Source organism: Chelonoidis abingdonii, chromosome 2 (genome assembly GCF_003597395.2).
Source record: "Chelonoidis abingdonii isolate Lonesome George chromosome 2, CheloAbing_2.0, whole genome shotgun sequence".
NCBI lineage: Eukaryota > Metazoa > Chordata > Testudines > Testudinidae > Chelonoidis > Chelonoidis abingdonii.
This window is the reverse complement of record NC_133770.1, coordinates 184,564,364-184,581,427: the sequence shown is the minus strand read 5'-3', so window position 1 is coordinate 184,581,427 and position 17,064 is coordinate 184,564,364. Positions and strand designations below refer to the sequence as shown.

General features: G+C 41.2%; 1 protein-coding gene across 2 annotated transcripts; it reads left to right on the top strand.

Moving 5' to 3' along the window:
- The first annotated feature begins 176 nt into the window (after positions 1-176).
- Positions 177-16,455, top strand: PAK1IP1 (PAK1 interacting protein 1). Of its 2 annotated transcripts, none has more exons than XM_032764369.2 (10): positions 177-361; positions 2,113-2,275; positions 2,970-3,090; positions 3,187-3,261; positions 4,527-4,579; positions 5,542-5,687; positions 5,773-5,870; positions 7,890-7,989; positions 12,888-13,014; positions 15,080-16,455. In XM_032764369.2, exons 2-10 carry the CDS (start codon positions 2,119-2,121, stop codon positions 15,238-15,240), a joined length of 1,038 nt encoding a protein of 345 aa, XP_032620260.1. In that variant the 5' UTR covers positions 177-361; positions 2,113-2,118; the 3' UTR covers positions 15,241-16,455. The 2 variants fall into 2 exon arrangements, with proteins under 2 accessions (XP_032620260.1, XP_032620259.1); XM_032764368.2 differs by having other exon boundaries at positions 186-310.
- The last annotated feature ends 609 nt before the right edge of the window (positions 16,456-17,064 follow it).

Sequence of the window (17,064 nt, the reverse complement as noted above, 5' to 3'; positions counted from 1 at the left end):
CGCCTGTTTCTCCAACTCCAGAGTCCTACCGCGCCCACAGCCCGCGCACTCCTATCCGACTCGGAGACTCCCAGGGATACACCCCGGCTAGGAAATCCGAGGTGTGGGCCGCAGGCTCGGAGGTGTCCGGGCCTTGTCAATTCCGGCTCAGGCAGGGCCTGGCCAGCCTGTGCGACGGGTAGAGGGAAGGACCCCACGCGTCGCCTCCGAGTGTGGGGGGAAGGAGAAGCGCGGTCGCGCCGGGCAGATGGAGCTAGTCGGCGGCTGTTACGAGCAGATTCTTTTCGGGTTCGCAGTGCGGCCGGGGGAGGTAACGGCGCTGGGATGGCAGCTACTCGTGTCCCAGTAACTTACCGCGGAGGTGCGCGCGCCCGACGCTGCCCGCCTCAACGCGGGCTTTAAGCGGGGTGGCTCCGCGCGCGCGACGCCGATGGTTCCCCCTGCTGGGCGCTCGTGGCTGGTGCGGGGAGCGGCGCGAGCTGTGAGTCGGGCGTGGCTGCTCGCAGCTGATCTGATCGGCGCCGGGGCCCGGCTTGCAGCAGGGGATGCCGGGAGTCCTGCCTGCTGCTCACGACGGGCAGCCAGCACTGACCTCGCTGCACGTCCACAGCTCCATGTCAGCCCTCCCTGCCCCCGGACCCAATCACATGCCTGGGGGCCTTGTCCCCTGCGGAGCTCTGAAAGCAGGCGCCTTTGCAGCCGAGTTGCCCGGCTGCAGGGGGTATAGCTACACTGTCTTTGGCCCAGCCACCTCTAGAGGGGCACAGAGTGCCACGCTTTTTATGATTATTATTTAGTACGTTTATTGTGGTCTTTAATACCTAAAAACCAACCCAGAATGGGGCCCTGTTTTGCTGGGCATTGCCCAGACATAGAACACTAAATTCTCTGTGATCTGAAGCATTTACACCAGGAGCCGGCAACCTCTGGCATGTGCCTCAGCCCGCGCTGGTTCCCGCAGCCCCCATTGGCTTGGAGTGGCCAGTGGGAGCCACGATCGGCTGAACCTGTGGACAGAGCAGGTAAATAAACTGGCCCAATCTGCCAGGCTGCTTACCCTGGCGAGCTGTGTGCCAGAGGTTGTCGACCCCTGGTTTACACCCTACCTACAGGGGGGTGGAAAGCATAAAACATACCTGTAGAATAAACTGTGTGGTTGCAGCTAATAGCACATTAGTTCCACAGTTTACCACCTCTGCGTCAGCTACCCAGGGAAGCATCAAAGCTGCATAGTAAGGGTGGAGAGGGGGATGTCAAGAATATAGAATTGTAGAAGTGTAGTCTGGAAGGGCCCTCAGTAGGTCAGCTTGTCCAGTCCTCTGGACACAAGGCAGGACAAAGTAACTAGCCGATTCCCAACAGGTGTTTGTCTAACCTGGTCTTAAAAACCTCCATTGACAAAGATCCCACAACCATTTTTTTTAATGTCCAGCCTAAATCTCCCTTGCCACAATTTAAGCCCATTGCTTCTTGTCCTGGCCTCAGAGGTTAAGGAAAACAGTTTTTCACCTCCTCCTTGTAACAACCTTTTATGTACTTGAAAACTGTTATCACCCCCACCTCCCCCCGAGTCGTGTTTTCTTCAAACTAAACAAACCCAGTTTTTCCAATCTTTCCTCACAGGTCATGTTTTATAGACCTTTAATAATTTTTGTGATCCACTAAATAACCCCTAGATTCCTTTCCGCAGTACTCCTTCCTAGGCAGTCATTGTCAAAGTGCTGAAGGAGAAAGGGCAGGACTGGCTTGGATTTTCCTAAGAGCCTCAACTTGTCTTTTTCTTCCGGAAGCCATAGAACCTCTTTCCACACAGGACCAATCCACCCCCATCACCAGTCACAAGCGAAGCTCTGGAGACCGGAGAGTTGTTAGGTTGATGGTGTCATTCTAATCATAGAGCGACCACTAGGAAACTTCCTTCACAGGGTCCCATTAGATTTGCAATAGAACATAATGTTTTTGTATGTTTGGCAAAATGAGCATGGCTAGTTTTTGCTATTTGAAAAATTAGGCTTATACTATGATATTGATAATCTAATCATATACAAGTTAGAACATATCGCACTGGGCGTGTTTCAAAAAAGGTTCATTCATTTTATATTTTGTTTTCAGAATTGGATGCCTATTCCTGACTTTACCCATCATGCTCACACTGCCTCATTATCAGCAGTAGCTGTGAATAACAGATATGTAGTCACTGGTAGCAGAGATGAAACAATCCAAATATATGATATGAAAAAGAAGATAGAACATGGGGCATTGCTGCATCATAATGGTAAGGGAACTTTTCTTTTTAGAGGTATTAATTACATGATTTACTAATGAGTGTGTTTCTGTAACAGAGAACTGTCAATTTTTAATGGGGCCTCAGTTGAGATACATTTTATATGGATTAAGGAGTTATCAAATGCATATAAATAAATACGTGACTTACTTTAGAGAGTGAGGGATCAGACAGAATTGAAAATTGTATGCTACTACAGACAAGGATAATAGAGGGGCATCAGTGATTTAAATATGGTTGTTAAACTTATTTTCATGAAGAAATATATAGCAAGTAAGCCAGGTTTCTTCTAACAAGCAGAACAAAAGGCTGGCATGTTTGGATGTTAAAGGCAGGCTGTTCTTTCACAGATAGAGAGGCATTGCTGCATGTTTGGTGCATGCATTATTCTTGCAAATAATGTATGAGGTGTACTTACAATGTTGTAATTCCTAGATAGGTATTATGTAAAAAGGTATCTGTTATAGGTGTGATGCAAAATGAAAACAATTTAAGTAACTTTCATTTTGCACTTCAAAATAGAATTTCATATGTGTGACTTCATTGGAAGTTATGCAATTAAGTTTTAAAATATTAGCATGTCTTTAAGTGAATATCTTGATGTTTTATATAAAACTATTTTTTGTGTAGTATTTTTATTCAAGATGTCATAATGTAGATTAATAGCGCTGATCTTGTTCTGTAGGCACGATAACCTGCCTGGAGTTCTATGGGAATGCACACTTGTTGAGTGGAGCAGAAGATGGATTAATTTGTATTTGGGACACAAAGAGATGGGAATGTCTGAAATCCATTAAAGCACATAGGTGAGTCTTCTGAACTGCTTCTTTTTAGATATTTTTGGCTATTTATGTGACAAAGAAAATACATGATTAACTTTTTGTTGTTGTTGACTTCATTAGGGGGCATGTGACATCTCTTTCTATTCACCCTTCTGGAAAATTAGCTTTGTCAGTAGGAACAGACAAAACACTAAGGTGAGTCAAAACTGGCTGAAAATCTTACTTAGTGAAATTTACTAAGTTTTCTTATTGAATTATAAGCAAGGATTATATATTGGGGCTAGACTGTGAAGCAAGGATCAGGGAAGCATCTGTGATGCTGCTATCAGTTAACCTATGTAACAGTATATGTTTTCACACTTGCAGGATTCCTGTTCTATCCAAATGTACCTTTTAATTTCACTTGGTTTTATACTAGGCAGAGATGATGATTGGGATAAGGGTCACTCTAGAATCTAGACAGAGTACATCTGTGCCTTAGACTACACTTAAATTAGGTCATCATAGCTATGTCAGTTAGGGATGTAAAAAACAAAAACAAAAACAAAAAAAACACCCACACACCTCTGACTGACGTAGTTATGCCAACCTAATCCCCAGAGTAGATGCAGCATTGTTGATGGTAGAGGGCTTCCGTCGACATGACGTAACCATCATTCAGGGAGGAGGTGTTCCTTCAGTCTAGTCTGCATCAATACTAGGGGGTCATGCTGGCATAGTTATGGTGATGTAGCTATACTGGTGAAGTGTCCATAGTGTAGCTATACCTAGCACTTTGAAATTTCCTCTTAGCTCCATTGAAATATTCATCCTGTTGACTCTGTAGTATACAAAACTGGCCTTTTAACACAAAGGAGTAAGGAAGTCCACCTTTATCAAACTGCTAGATTGATGTCTTCTGTTAGCCTCAAGACTGATGTCAGTTGCAGATGAACAAGTGCCAACCTTTCAGGGAAGAATACAAAGCTAAGAGATTGGTGTTGGGAGGAGGACTGGATGGCCTGCTCTAGATGGAGTGCAGACTATTAGATTTTTTAAAATAGCAACAGCATTTTAAAGTATTTCTTTTAAAGAACAGTGGCAGTCTTGGGCACATGTTGCCACCCCCATCCCCCTGTTATGCACCAGTGGCAGTCCCAGGCTGCGCTGCCACTCCTCCCCCCGCCCTCCCTGAAGCACCAGCGGCGGTCCTGGGCTGTGTGCCCACCCCTCCTCCCTCAGCACCAGCAGAGTCCCCGGCCACGTGCTGCCCCTCCCCACACCTACACCCGTGGAGGTCCTAGAGCACCTGCGGTGCCCCTGAAGCCCTCCCTCCAGAGCACCCAAGATTTAGTCAGGGGTATATAGTACCTGTCCATGACTTTTACTAAAAATACCTGTAACTGGTTAGTAAATGGTACTTTAATTTCTCTATGCTATTTTAAGTGATGAATATTGAGCCCCTTTTTGGTATTTTACAGAACATGGAATCTTGTAGAAGGACGATCTGCCTTCATCAAAAATCTGAAGCAAAGTGAGTGTGTCAATCTAATCTGCGAAATATTTATTAAAACTAAAATCAGATTGAGTTCCTTTTGTGTATGTGCATGTTTGTTTAAAAAGTACCTTTTACCTGGAGTAGCGTTTGGTTTGCAAATGTTCGACTTTTTAATTATGGTGATTCCCTCCGCTCTGCCTTCTACTCAATATCAAAAGCGCAGATCCTCCATACAGACATTGCCTGAACAGGCTATAGTAATACTATGGCAGAAATCTTATTTCAGCCTAACAATGTGTATTTGAAGAATAAAAATCATTTTTTTAAAATTCTGTACTACTTTTAATTATAACACTTTAGATTATCAAACCTGAAAATTTTAAAAAAATAGTTTGCTATTTATTCTGGTAGTAGTAGTAGTATTTGTATTTACTTTCTGCTTTTATTTCAGCTTGGGCATTGAAAATAGACTAGACCGTTTCTAAAGATTTTTACTTTTAGATTCTTATGCACTAACATGAATTTGGGTTGCAAAGACTACAGAAAAGTGTTTGTTTTAAAATATAACTCTTTACTGGAAGTTTCTGGTTTTACTTCTTTGGAACATTGATTTTTGGTAGGATTTTGTAAACGCTTGTTTTTACAAAATCTAAATTTTGGAACCTAACAATGTCTTTAAAAATCTGTTTTGCTACTACTAGATTTATTCCAGGAGATGTGAAGATTTGTTATGATTTCCCCTTCCGGGTGGTAATACAATCCTCTATCCTGAAAACACACATGCTTACATTTACTACTATGAGTATCATTGAAATCAATAGGACTACTCCTGATAATAAATTAAGCATTGGCATAAATATTTGCAGGATTGGGGTCATATACATTGCATGTTAAAGATTCCAGAGTGAAGATGTCAGGAATGAGATTGAGTTTTTAAATTATTATTAAGGCAAAACTTATGGTCTTTCTGGTTTGTTTTTTTATTTAAAATTGTTCAGATGCACACATAGTTAAATGGTCCCCCAGTGGAGAGAAGTATGTGGTGGTCATAACTAATAAAGTGGATGTCTACAAACTTGAAACAGCATCTGTCAGTGGTACCATCACAACTGAGAAGAGAATTTCTTCAGTTAGATTTATAACAGTAAGTACATAAAAGAAGGGGGTGGGAAGCTAAATTGTTTGAATTACTTTACCTTCATCTGCATTTTCTTCTCTTCATCTTCAAGGATTCTGTACTTGCTATTGCCGGAGATGATGAAGTTATAAGACTGTACGATTGTGACTCACAAAAGTGCCTTTGTGAATTTAAAGCTCATGAAAACAGGTATTTAATATTTGTCCTGTTAAATTGTTTTAAAATTTATGGCAGTGCTGAATACACGCTACTGCCTGGTTAGTGGCAACATTGAGAACATCTTGGCTTAATACAGTTTATTTTTATTTTTAAAATAGAAAGTAAACTGCCTTGTTTCTGATGTACTGAGTTGAAAATTCAATACAGATTTGTATATTCTCACTGAGTGTGAGTGTACACCTATTGTTATATGAAACATGAAAGAATCCCTGTGTGAGATTTATTTTAATATCTCCCCACTGGATATATATGATGATATTTTTATATATGTTAAATACAGTATGTTGTGTGTATGTGATTTTAAATTGTCATGTCAATATTTTTCAACAAGAGCATGAGCTCACATCTTTCGTGGACGTATTCTAAAGACATACGGATTTATACCTCCAGATTATGATTTTTTTATCCATAAAATAGTTACAGCACAGGCACAAGAATTGCATAATGACCTATTTTGCCCCACCAGCGTGCCTCAAATCAGTTCTTGAGGAGCTACTTTTTAAGGATTTCAGGTTTCATTTCTAATCTGTCCTTGGCACCAGGGTGCCAAATGGTACTTACCATTTTTTATCTTGTTCCCAGAATCTCAACGTACTCTTTTCTGTTTTTGTTTTTAATTAAAATTTCAAGCTCTTGTGGTTGAGGAGAGAACCTTGAAAACAAGCAAAACAAATATAAACCGGTGCAGAAATGTTTGGCTGCATCTGCAGAGAACTGGAAATTACAGCTCGGAGAGGTGTGAACTGCTCTGTTCATCTATATGGTCTTACCTCAGCTGCCCAATGATGATAATTTAATAACCTGTATTGTTCAATATTTCACTGATGGTCAAAGTATGTAAGGAAGGAGAGGGAGGTGTGTTTGAAGTATAAATTGCCAAGAAAGGATGGAGACAGCAGAAGAACAGGTGGAACAAATCTCATTGGAAGAATGTGCTTCTGGTCTAAAACACAGTGTGTAATGTCTACGCTGCATGTGGGAGCAAGTCCTGCAGTTCAGGTCCACAGACCTATGCTAGTGGGGCTTCCACTAGCACACTAAACATAGCTGTGTAGAGAGGTGGCTCTGGCATAGCAGCTCAGGGTCTCAAGTCCACCTCAACCCTCAAGTTTGAGAACCCGATCTTCAACCCGAACCACAATGTCTATGCAGGTATTTTGACAAACGTACCAGAACTTAGTTGCTTTGGTAGTGTCTGCACCTTTTCCTAGTCTTCCCCTCAAAGCAGTTGTGAGTCTTGTTCAGCACCAGATAACTAACTCAAACAGTTGTCCATCAATGCTAATTTTTAGATTGGATATTTTACTAAAAGATGTTCTCTAGGAATTATTTTGGGAAAAGTTATGGCCTTTGTTATATAAGCGGTCAGATTAGATCACAATGGTCCCTTCTGGCCTTAGAATCTATGAATAAAAATAGAAAAAAATGGCATAAAGAGTCTCTTATTTCTTTAATGAATCCACATAAGCATTGACTAACAAGCTGTTACCAATTTATAATCTTGCAGTGGTATCCAAATGGACACCCATGTAAAATAGCACAGTTGGACTCCATCCAGACCAGTAGAAAGAGAATCTTACATGTTCCCCTTTATCATTAAAGAAATACCAAGTACTCTGTCTTAATTTAGGTGCCAATTCAGCAAAGCACTTAATCATGTGCTAAAGTGCTGTTGAAATCAGTGGGTGTTCAGCATGTGCTTAAAATTAAGCACTTACATGCTTTTCTGAATCAGGGTCCTAACAGTCCTCACATGCATTTTTCAAAGGCACATCTTGCTCCAAATGGCAGAATATAAAACAGATTAGTCCTGTGCATGAGCTGTATCTTACGTGCCTAAATCAAAAATATTCACATAAAGCATCCATAATTTGTGGCTCTCTAGATGATGTGTAGAATGTTCTCTCTTCATTTTTAAATTCTAACAACTTCTTACCATTTGTCCTTATTGTTTGAAGCCACCTGTCATGGTATTATATTTTGTTCTAGAATAAAAGACATCTACAGTTTTGAAAAGGAAGGACTACAGGTTATTGTTACTGCATCCAGTGATGGATACATTAAATTGTGGAGTCTTGAACTCAGTAAGGTTAGTATATTAACAACTCATGGAAAAATTCTGGAGAACTAATTTGCAGCTTAACATTAGGTTTTAAAAAGCATGCTTTGACAGGTTCACCCTGGGGTACCTCCTGGAACTGGGGTATCACAGAGCTCCCCTGACCCACCAGCCTGGGTTCCCTTTACACTGTATTGCTGTGACAAGCTCTGCACTTTCACCAGAACACACATGGGTAGGGACATACCCAGCTGCAATTACATGCAGATGCTATGATCAGCCCTGCATGGGAAGGCTCCAGCTAGGGAACCTCCCAGATACTCAGGCAAGCGGTCCAAAATTATACCGTCTTGCGCTATGCAGGGAACTGTACAGTATAAGCTCATGAAATTTGCTCCCCTCCCTCAATGTGGAGAGGAATATACAACAGCTTTATGCCCCAAGTTATGACTCCCACACACTGGTTTTAGATATAGCAAAAAAGTTTGATAGATTTTAAGTGATTATAAGGGATAGCAAATAGATCAAAGCAGATTACCTAGCAAATAAACAAAAACGCAAACTAAGCTTAATATACTAACGAGATTGGATATAAATAGCAAATTCTTACCCTAAGTGATGATACACGCAGGCTGCAGATTCTTAGGAGGCAAGTTGCACTTGTTTATAGCTTGGAATTCCCAGATGTTCCATTCACAGGCTAAAAATCCCTTTATCCTGGGTCCAGCACTTCCCCCAACTCAGTCTTTGTTTCTTAGGCCACGTCTACACTACGGGATAAAATCGAATTTGCTAAAATCGGTTTTATAAAACTGATATTATAAATTCGATTTCATGCGGCCACACTAGGCACAGTAATTCGGCATTGTGCGTCCATGCTCCGAGGCTACGTCGATTTTGAAGGTTTGCATTGTGGGTAGCATTCCGTAGCATATGTCCCAGCAGTCTCCGCCCGCCCCCCTGTGGAATTCAGAGGTTGGAATCTTAATGTCGCGTGGGATCTGTGGGTAATGTCGGTCAGTTCATTCTTCTCTGGGAAAAACATCAGCGGAAATCCTTTGTACCCGTTTTTCCCTGAGAGTTGCCTGGCAGATGCGCATTAGGCGCCGTGCTGGCAACCATGGAGCCCATTTCGGTTTTTTTTTTTGCCGCATCCGTAGTGGTGTACTGGATGCCGCGGACAGAGAGAGGCGTAGCTCCAGCGTACAGCGATTCACGATTGCTTTGCATGATAGCAGGATTACGTGTTAGATCCCGGTCGTTTTTGTACTCGTCTACGCCGGAGTAAACTGGCAATGAACGTGCCGAGTATATTCTCCTCTCTCGTACTGTCTGCATGTATCATCAAGTGCCCTGGCCTGAATTTTTTGAGGTAAGCACGAATTGGGATTGAGTACTTGGGACTACTCAATTCCTCCCCTTATTGAGTATTCTAAAATAGAGTCGTCTCGCGTGTAGATAAGAGGCTAAGTGTAATTAGAGAACGGGTTATCAGAGGCAGGGACGCGCTCCCGTGTCCAGTTAGTTCATGGTTGGGTGTCCCCTGAATCAACCGCACCCGTGTTCCCTCTCCCATTCTTGGTACAGTGGCCCCCAGTGGTCCTTCCTTCGCCACGTATTGCGTCATGAAGTTGATAGATGCAAGGAAAAGAGAACAGGGAGATTGGTGAGGGTATGTCTCCGGGCTTGAACAGTCAGGGCGTCCGATCTTTGTCTTTAAGAGGAAGGGAGGGGGTGATGTAAGTTTACGCCCAGTTCCGTTTACTTATTGATGAGACGGTTAAGCCGTTTATGGCAGTGTACTGGGAGTAATGGAGTCAATTCCATTTTTACCAGGGCCCCGGCCGCCTCACTCAGGGCAGGGAATGACATACGTGTGACTGGCGACGACGGATTCTCATATAGTTACCGTCTACACCGGGAGGGCTGAGAGGAGTGGATATTGCTCGTCCTCACTGCTGCGCAGGCGTTTCCTACCGCAGCATTCAGTAAAGGGTGACAGTTGAAGCGTCAGGAATGATTTCTTTCCTTTTCTTTCCGTGGTGGTGGGGGGAGAACTGAGGAGTGTTTCTGACACGCCAGCACTGTGTTTGAAGTAGCAGTTGGAGCTCAAGCAAAATTGGCAACTACTTTGTCTTAGAGGCTGCTTGTTGGACTTGTGGGATGTAGCTGGCGTTCTCGTACCCCCTCGGCCTCAGATGTAGGTGTTTGGGTCTCTGGTGGCTGCTCTTGTACTACGCGGTGTGTATCCTTGGAGATTTTTTTTCAAGCTTTGGCATTGTGTGTCATGTGAACGGAGTCTGAGTACAACAGATTGTTCCCATACAGGGATCAGATGTAGTATTCCTGTACAGTCTGCTTGGAGCTCTTTTGGATTTTGAGACTGCTCTTGCGCCACCGTGCTGATCAGAGTCCCACCTGGGCAGCAGGAAGATGTAGTTCTAAAGTTCGCGGGGCTTTTCCTGGTTTTACCTGCCCGTGCATCCGTTCAGATGGCTGTCCAGGCGGTAGTGTTGCCACTTGGGGATCTCGCCTGAGAGCCATAGACGTCGATTTCGTCCACTAATACGCGTAATCCGAATTGTTAATATCGAATTTAGCGCTACTCCTCTCATCGGGGTGGAGTACAGAAATCGATTTAAAGAGCCCTTTATATAGATGTAAAGGGCGTTGTAGTGTGGACGGGTACAGCGTTAAATCGATTTAACGGCCATTAAATCGATTTAAACGCGTAGTGTAGATGAGGCCTTAGGTGTTTTCAGGAGTCGTCTTGGGTTGGGAGTCATTGAAGAACCAAGATGATGTGACTCCCTGCTTTATATAGCTTTTGCATATGGTGGGAAGCCTTTGTTTCACAATTTGGTTCCCAGGCCAGTCAGTGGAAAAATGCTGATATCCCAAGGTGGAAACCAGCACCAGGTGATCTGGTCACATGTCCCTGTCATAGCAGCCATTACTCGGATGCTGTCTGTAGCGTCCTCAGGAAAGCTCCCCAGATGGAGATAAGCTTCCCCTAAAGCCTATTGTTTCTTCCTAGTGGCTCATTAACTTGAATGGGCCCTTCCCAGCCAGCCATCTAAACCGAGAGCATTTTGCCTAGTAGGCATTGCCCAGGAATAGCTACATATGAAACAGATACATAGTCAATATTCATAACTTCAGATACCAAAAACGATACATGCATACAAATAGGATAATCATATTCAGCAAACTGTAACCTTTCCAATGATACCTCACGACTTATCTTGCATAAAATCATGATGATGTCATAATCATATCATAATAATATCAGTGTGAAGAATATGGGGTGCAATGTCACACATGCATTTACAAATTTTTTTAAAATATTGAGTAAACCTGTTTGCAATCTAGAAATCCTGAACTTCCTCCACACCATGTTTATCAGAAATGTTTTATATATATGCACTTAGATCTTTTGGCTATCAATGCCTCTTACTATAACTTTAAAAACTTTTAATTTTTAGTGGTGATTTAAAAAAAAAAATCTTTGAAATTCTCAAGTAACTTCACTCCTCCATCTTGTGCAAGGTTATGCTCTCCCTGATATCTAAGTGGTCACACTTACAGCTTCCTAATCAATCTCTTATGTTTTGGTGGTTACTATAATGTTTGTAATGTTGGTGACTAACACCACTGTTTAAAAACACAAAATGTATTATTTATTTGTGTTCAAGAGGGGAAAAATACTGTCTTGAGTGAAAAAAAATCAAAGAGGGTGATACACTAGGCATTTCAATTTTATATTGAGCACTTTTATCCCAAACATTTTATTTTTTAACAAAGCAGAAAAAAAAATCACTTCAGAATGTATCTTTTGCATTTTTATCCCAGTGCCTTTTTCCATGATGCAAAAGGTGAACAGTTTTAGTAACTATAGTTAGCCAAGATTTATAAATTATTCATTCTTCATTGAAATGTGATAGGCCTAGTCCTCACTATAATTTTTAACCACGTTTGTAGCCAATTACTTCCTTGGTTGGCTCTAACTGAAGGTTGTGTCCTCATTTTTTTTATTGTTGTTATTACAGAAGCACCTCAAAGAGGGCCTCATTGTGTTAGGCACTGTGGAAATGACATAAAGACAGTCCCTGATCCAAGAAGTTCACATTCCAAGATTTAAACAATATTGTTAAAGCTCAGCAATCCTGGCAGCTAACAGTGTTTGTTTGGCTTCAGCCAAAGACCTAGGCTGGCACGTGGTTGTTTTACTGTTACTGGTTCAGCATGCTTTCCCCCCAAACTGCAGCTGTCCTAAACGTGTTTATGTAACTGGTGTGCCTGCTTCTTCCTCTCCCAGCTCTCTGTGTGGTAGGATATTCCAAAGTGCAATGCTTCGTGGGCTGCTATTGCTAGTCTGTGTCCCCTCAGGACACACTTTGTTTTGATGAGGTATAATGGAATGTTTGCCCAGATTTTCCCAAAGCACACTGATACAGACACAGTTAAGCAATATGGTAGATGTAGATACACAAATATGATTGTGATTGCAGAAAAACTGCTGTGTGTACATAAACCGAACCACGTTATTTGTAACCAGTTGTAACACTGTATTTGAGGAAATAAACGGGGGGGGATATATATCAATCAAGTTAGCTTAACACCACTGAGCCCCATTAAGTTGCAGACTAGCTACCTTTGTTGTAGTCAGGATTCACCCAGGCTACAGCCAGCCAACTAATGGTTTCAGTTGTGTTGAGCTCTCTCAGTTGAACCAACGTGATTAAAAAACACACCCATCTTGCCCCTCAGGATGTACCCTTAAGGCAGCTATGGCTCTGACAGCATTACAAAACCACAGTTAACAGTTGTGGCATGGTGATATACGGCCTTAAAAGTAGATGTACTGGTTAAGTGACTTAAACTATATTGAAATAACCTTTTAATGAATGTTTCTATATTTTCCTCAGATCCAGGATAGACCATCTTTGCTATGTGAAGTCAATACCAAAGCCAGGCTTACATGTCTAGCGGTATGGCTAGACAGAACTTCAGAAACCAGAGAGAACCCGGACAATGCTACAACCTCTTCTTATGGTAACAGAGGTCGATCGTGATTATTTTATGTTGAAAATAATTCCTATTTAAGTGCTTTTAATATAGTGAGAAAATAGAAAATACGAGAGCAGGTGGGAGTTTTTATTGCACGTTTTGTGGCTGAATGTGGGGCTCTCAAAACTAAGGGAGGTGAGAGCACTTCTTATTTAGGATATCATACTGATAGATGGTGCAAACTTTCTGGCATAATACTGTCTCAGTCTGGAGCAGTAATGCCACAACTACTGGAGACTCAATAAATAAGCAACCATAAAATGGCATTTTGCAGAATCCCTTTTCAAATGGAACTGCACTTGAAGGATTAAGTTTTCCAGCTAAAAATATACAATTTTCTCAAATACACATGACCTTACTTACTGACTGTATTATTGAAACATGCCAGTCTGACACTTTGGGTCTTCACCCAGACCACTAATGGGTTCTGTCACTGCCTTCCCTGTAACCCTGGGTGCCTCTGGAGTGCAGCTTTGGTTCAGAGCTCTGACACCAGCAGCATGCACATAGCATAATGGTCTCACCCTGGCTTTCACTAGTCCAGTTGCTCCTTGTAGGATGACTCAACAGTCCTTCCAATCCCAAGTCTCCCCAAAACCATCTTCCCTGCAGTGTCCAATCCCTCTTATTGGACACTCAAAGAGATAACACCAAGTTCGCTGCATCCAAAAAGCCAGTACACAAAACAGCTTGTCAGCTCAGCTGGGGTGATCACACTCCCCCATAATACACAGCACAGATGGTTTGTAGTAAAATGAAGAATAATTTTATTAACAACGAACCTAGATTTAAATGATTTCAAGCAAAAGTGAAAGAGATATGAAAGGGCTACAAACAAAACAAAAAGAACATGCTTTCTAGTCTCGACAACTTAATTCTAGCAAGATACAGCTTTTGCCTAACATACCGTAGTTTTTTACATCATATTGTCAGCATTCTGCAACCTGTTGTAACAGGAGGACCCACCTTTCACAGATACAAAGCGCTGACTGCTTTGTTGTCTCAGGTGATTAATATCCCAAAGTCCTGTAGCAGCTCCTTATATCTTCAAAGTTTATCTTTGTCTTCAAAGCCAAGAAGCCTTCCTGGAGGCTCAACGTTCTGTCTCCGCCAGGGACCAGATGCCATGTTAATTTTGCAGTCTCCTGAGATTTACAGTGCAGATGATATTCCTGCAATATCCGATGCAAAGGAATGGCTTATTGTCCTTGTCTCTTGTCACACCTGGTTCAATCTGCAGTTGAGCCAAAGAGGTGTTGGCCTTTCTCTTTTGTCTGTTTTACAGACTCCATAATATTGGAATATCCATAATTTCACATACAGCATTATTACACACATTTCAGAGTGATATTAATGACCAGCGGGTTATTGGTTTTTCAATGATATATTACAGGAAACCTTTTAAATGAATATTATAACAAGTGTGTGAAGTTCATTGAACTTTTCAGGCCAGCTGAGATTTACTGTTATATACCAGGGAGGCCATGGCCATCTGGCATTGGGGTGCTCAGATGGTCACAGCTAGTGTGACCAAAATCTTAATTCTCTGCAGTCTTCTCTATGCACCTTTAAGTAAGAATTAGTGTGGTAATATTTAAGTAAATAAAATGCTCAGGCTTTTAGGATACTGTTTTTGACTGGCAGTATGCTGTGCATGACTCCTTAAACCTGTTGGGTCAGATTTTCAAAATTAAACGTATGCAGTTTTGCGTACCTAATAGGTCACTTGCATGTCAGGTAAGTATGCATTAAGTAGGTATGGGCAGATGTATTTACCCATTGCATGGGCCTAACTTAGAAAATCTAGCCCAGTATTTTTTTTTACTTGGCAGTCATGCATGACCATCTAAAATACATTTACTTGTCCGCTTGATGTTTGGACACTGCATACCATGGCACTCTCATCTCTTCTGCTAAAATATATTATAGAGCTCATACTGTTTCAATTTCTTTTTAAAATGGGTGGAAATAAATTTGTACTTCATGCTAGCAGAGATTCCAAATATTGAACTTAAACACTCGTGATAAATAACTTTCTCCTTTGTTTCAGTAAATGAAGATGAACAGCCATTGATAACTAGGAAAAAGAAAGTTTGTTGGACTGATAGTAGTGATACATCAGCAAAGGAAGATAGGCAAGTGATGCCCAAGAAAAAAAAATCAGAAGGTGCACAGCAAAAGAAGAAAACGAAACTACAGAACTCAAAATGAATGTAACTTCTCTACCATTCAAATAATAAGCTGATATTAGTAAATTTTGGTATCACTGTAACTATTTTTTTACACCTCTCACTTGTACTCAAGGCATTTTTTTGTCTTCTCAGCAGGGCACGTATCTCTGAAACTATCTTAATTTTGAGAGTAGAAAAGTTTTCTACATTGATAAATGACCATTCAGAATTTTGGAAGGTGGCAAATCTGATGGTACTAACTTCTCTTGAAATATACCATTCAGAAGTAAACACATAATGTAGTATATCTAATATAGATTTTAATGATATCAAGTTTATTATAAAAATTATCTTTAAGCAGTTCTGAAATTCAGTTTAAAACTACAAAAATTGCCGCAGTTCTGTGTTAATATACTTGGATTTTCTGGTTTTAATCATTAAAACTTGGAAATAGGTTTCAGTGAAATATACAATGAAAATGTCTGCAGTTAACCATTTCTACAATGTTCAATTGTTTGCAAGAGGACTGACAGCCCATAAAGATCTTCCACAGTGTTTGGGCACTTGTATCTAGGAGGACTTAATTTTGGAGGGGGCCAGTTTTTTATATAATTCAGAGTAAACTGTGTTTTAAATATACTTACTAGGCTGGATTTTTTTAGTAAAAAATATATGCCTGCATTTATCACTTTAAGGGTTATTTTTAGACAATCTTAATATATACTCCATGATGTCAGAAAAATAAAACTACCAAAAATATCCTTCATATATTCACAAAAAGAAAACTTGTGATTAACCCTTGAGACAGCAATGAAAAGAGGGTGTAAAAGCAAACAGTATATTTTTTGACTTCTCATATTTCAAGTCTTTAATTTTAAAAAGACCTGTCTGTGTCCATAAATTCAATTCTGTTTATGTCCTCTTTTTCCAGGAGTTGGTTTACTTGATTGAAACAAACACTTTGATAACCTTTATGCAGGCATTTTACAAGTATTTACATTTACTCTCCAGCTGTTGAAATGCCAGTGTTAAGTGGGCTAGAACAACTTTAAGAGGTTCTATATATTTTAAATGTTTATGTCCAAAGAAATCTAATATAAATTAGTTAAGTTGGAAAAGCTTATATTCATTTCTGTCCTTCTCCATTTCTCCCCCCTAAAAATGTTTATCAAGTCTGTGCTCTGAGATTTATTGTGTAAAACAGAAAGAGTAGTATTTATTATGTACATAAAGTTGACTCCCTGATGAACCATTATACCATTGTGCTAAGTATTTATACTGGGCATAATTCCACCTATCTTCAAAGGAAAGTGAGCAGAGAATGTTCTGTAGTCAAAATAAGAATCATGGCTGACAATAGGCTCTAAAGCAGAAATGTTCTCTACTCCAGCGGTTCTCAACCAGGGATCCCTGTGGGCCACGAGCAGGTTTCAGGGGCACCACCAAGCAGGCCAGTGTTAGTCTTGCTGGGGTCCAGGGCAGAAAGCTGAAGTCCTGTCGCATGGGACTGAAGCCTGGGACTCTGAGTCCCACCACCTGAAGCCAAAGCTTGAGCAATGTAGCTTTGCGGGGCCCCTGTGGCGTGGGGCCCTGGCAATTGTCCTGCTTGCTTCCCCCTAACACTGGCCCTGGCTTTTATATGCAGAAAACCCGTTATTGTGGCACAGCTGGGCTGTGAAGTTTTTATAGCATGTTGGTGGGGGCCTCAGAAAGAAAAAGGTTGAGAACCCCTGTTCTACTCTATATAAAAATTTGATTAACTTGAATATAGAGGACCAGATTAGTATTGAAAGGATAGGAAAACTCAACAAAATGAATTGGGGCCATACTGGAAAAGGAAAGCAGTGTGTCTTGGTGGGGTGGG

What these genes read in the sequence shown, in the direction of transcription:
- PAK1IP1 (XM_032764368.2), top strand. Translation starts at nt 248, where the DNA reads ATGGAGCTAGTCGGCGGCTGTTACGAGCAGATTCTTTTCGGGTTCGCA. An exon ending in CTTCAGTTAGATTTATAACA is followed by an intron (nt 5,688 to 5,772) that starts GTAAGTACATAA and finishes TTCATCTTCAAG; the next exon opens with GATTCTGTACTTGCTATTGC. An exon ending in TGCTACAACCTCTTCTTATG is followed by an intron (nt 13,015 to 15,079) that starts GTAACAGAGGTC and finishes CCTTTGTTTCAG; the next exon opens with TAAATGAAGATGAACAGCCA.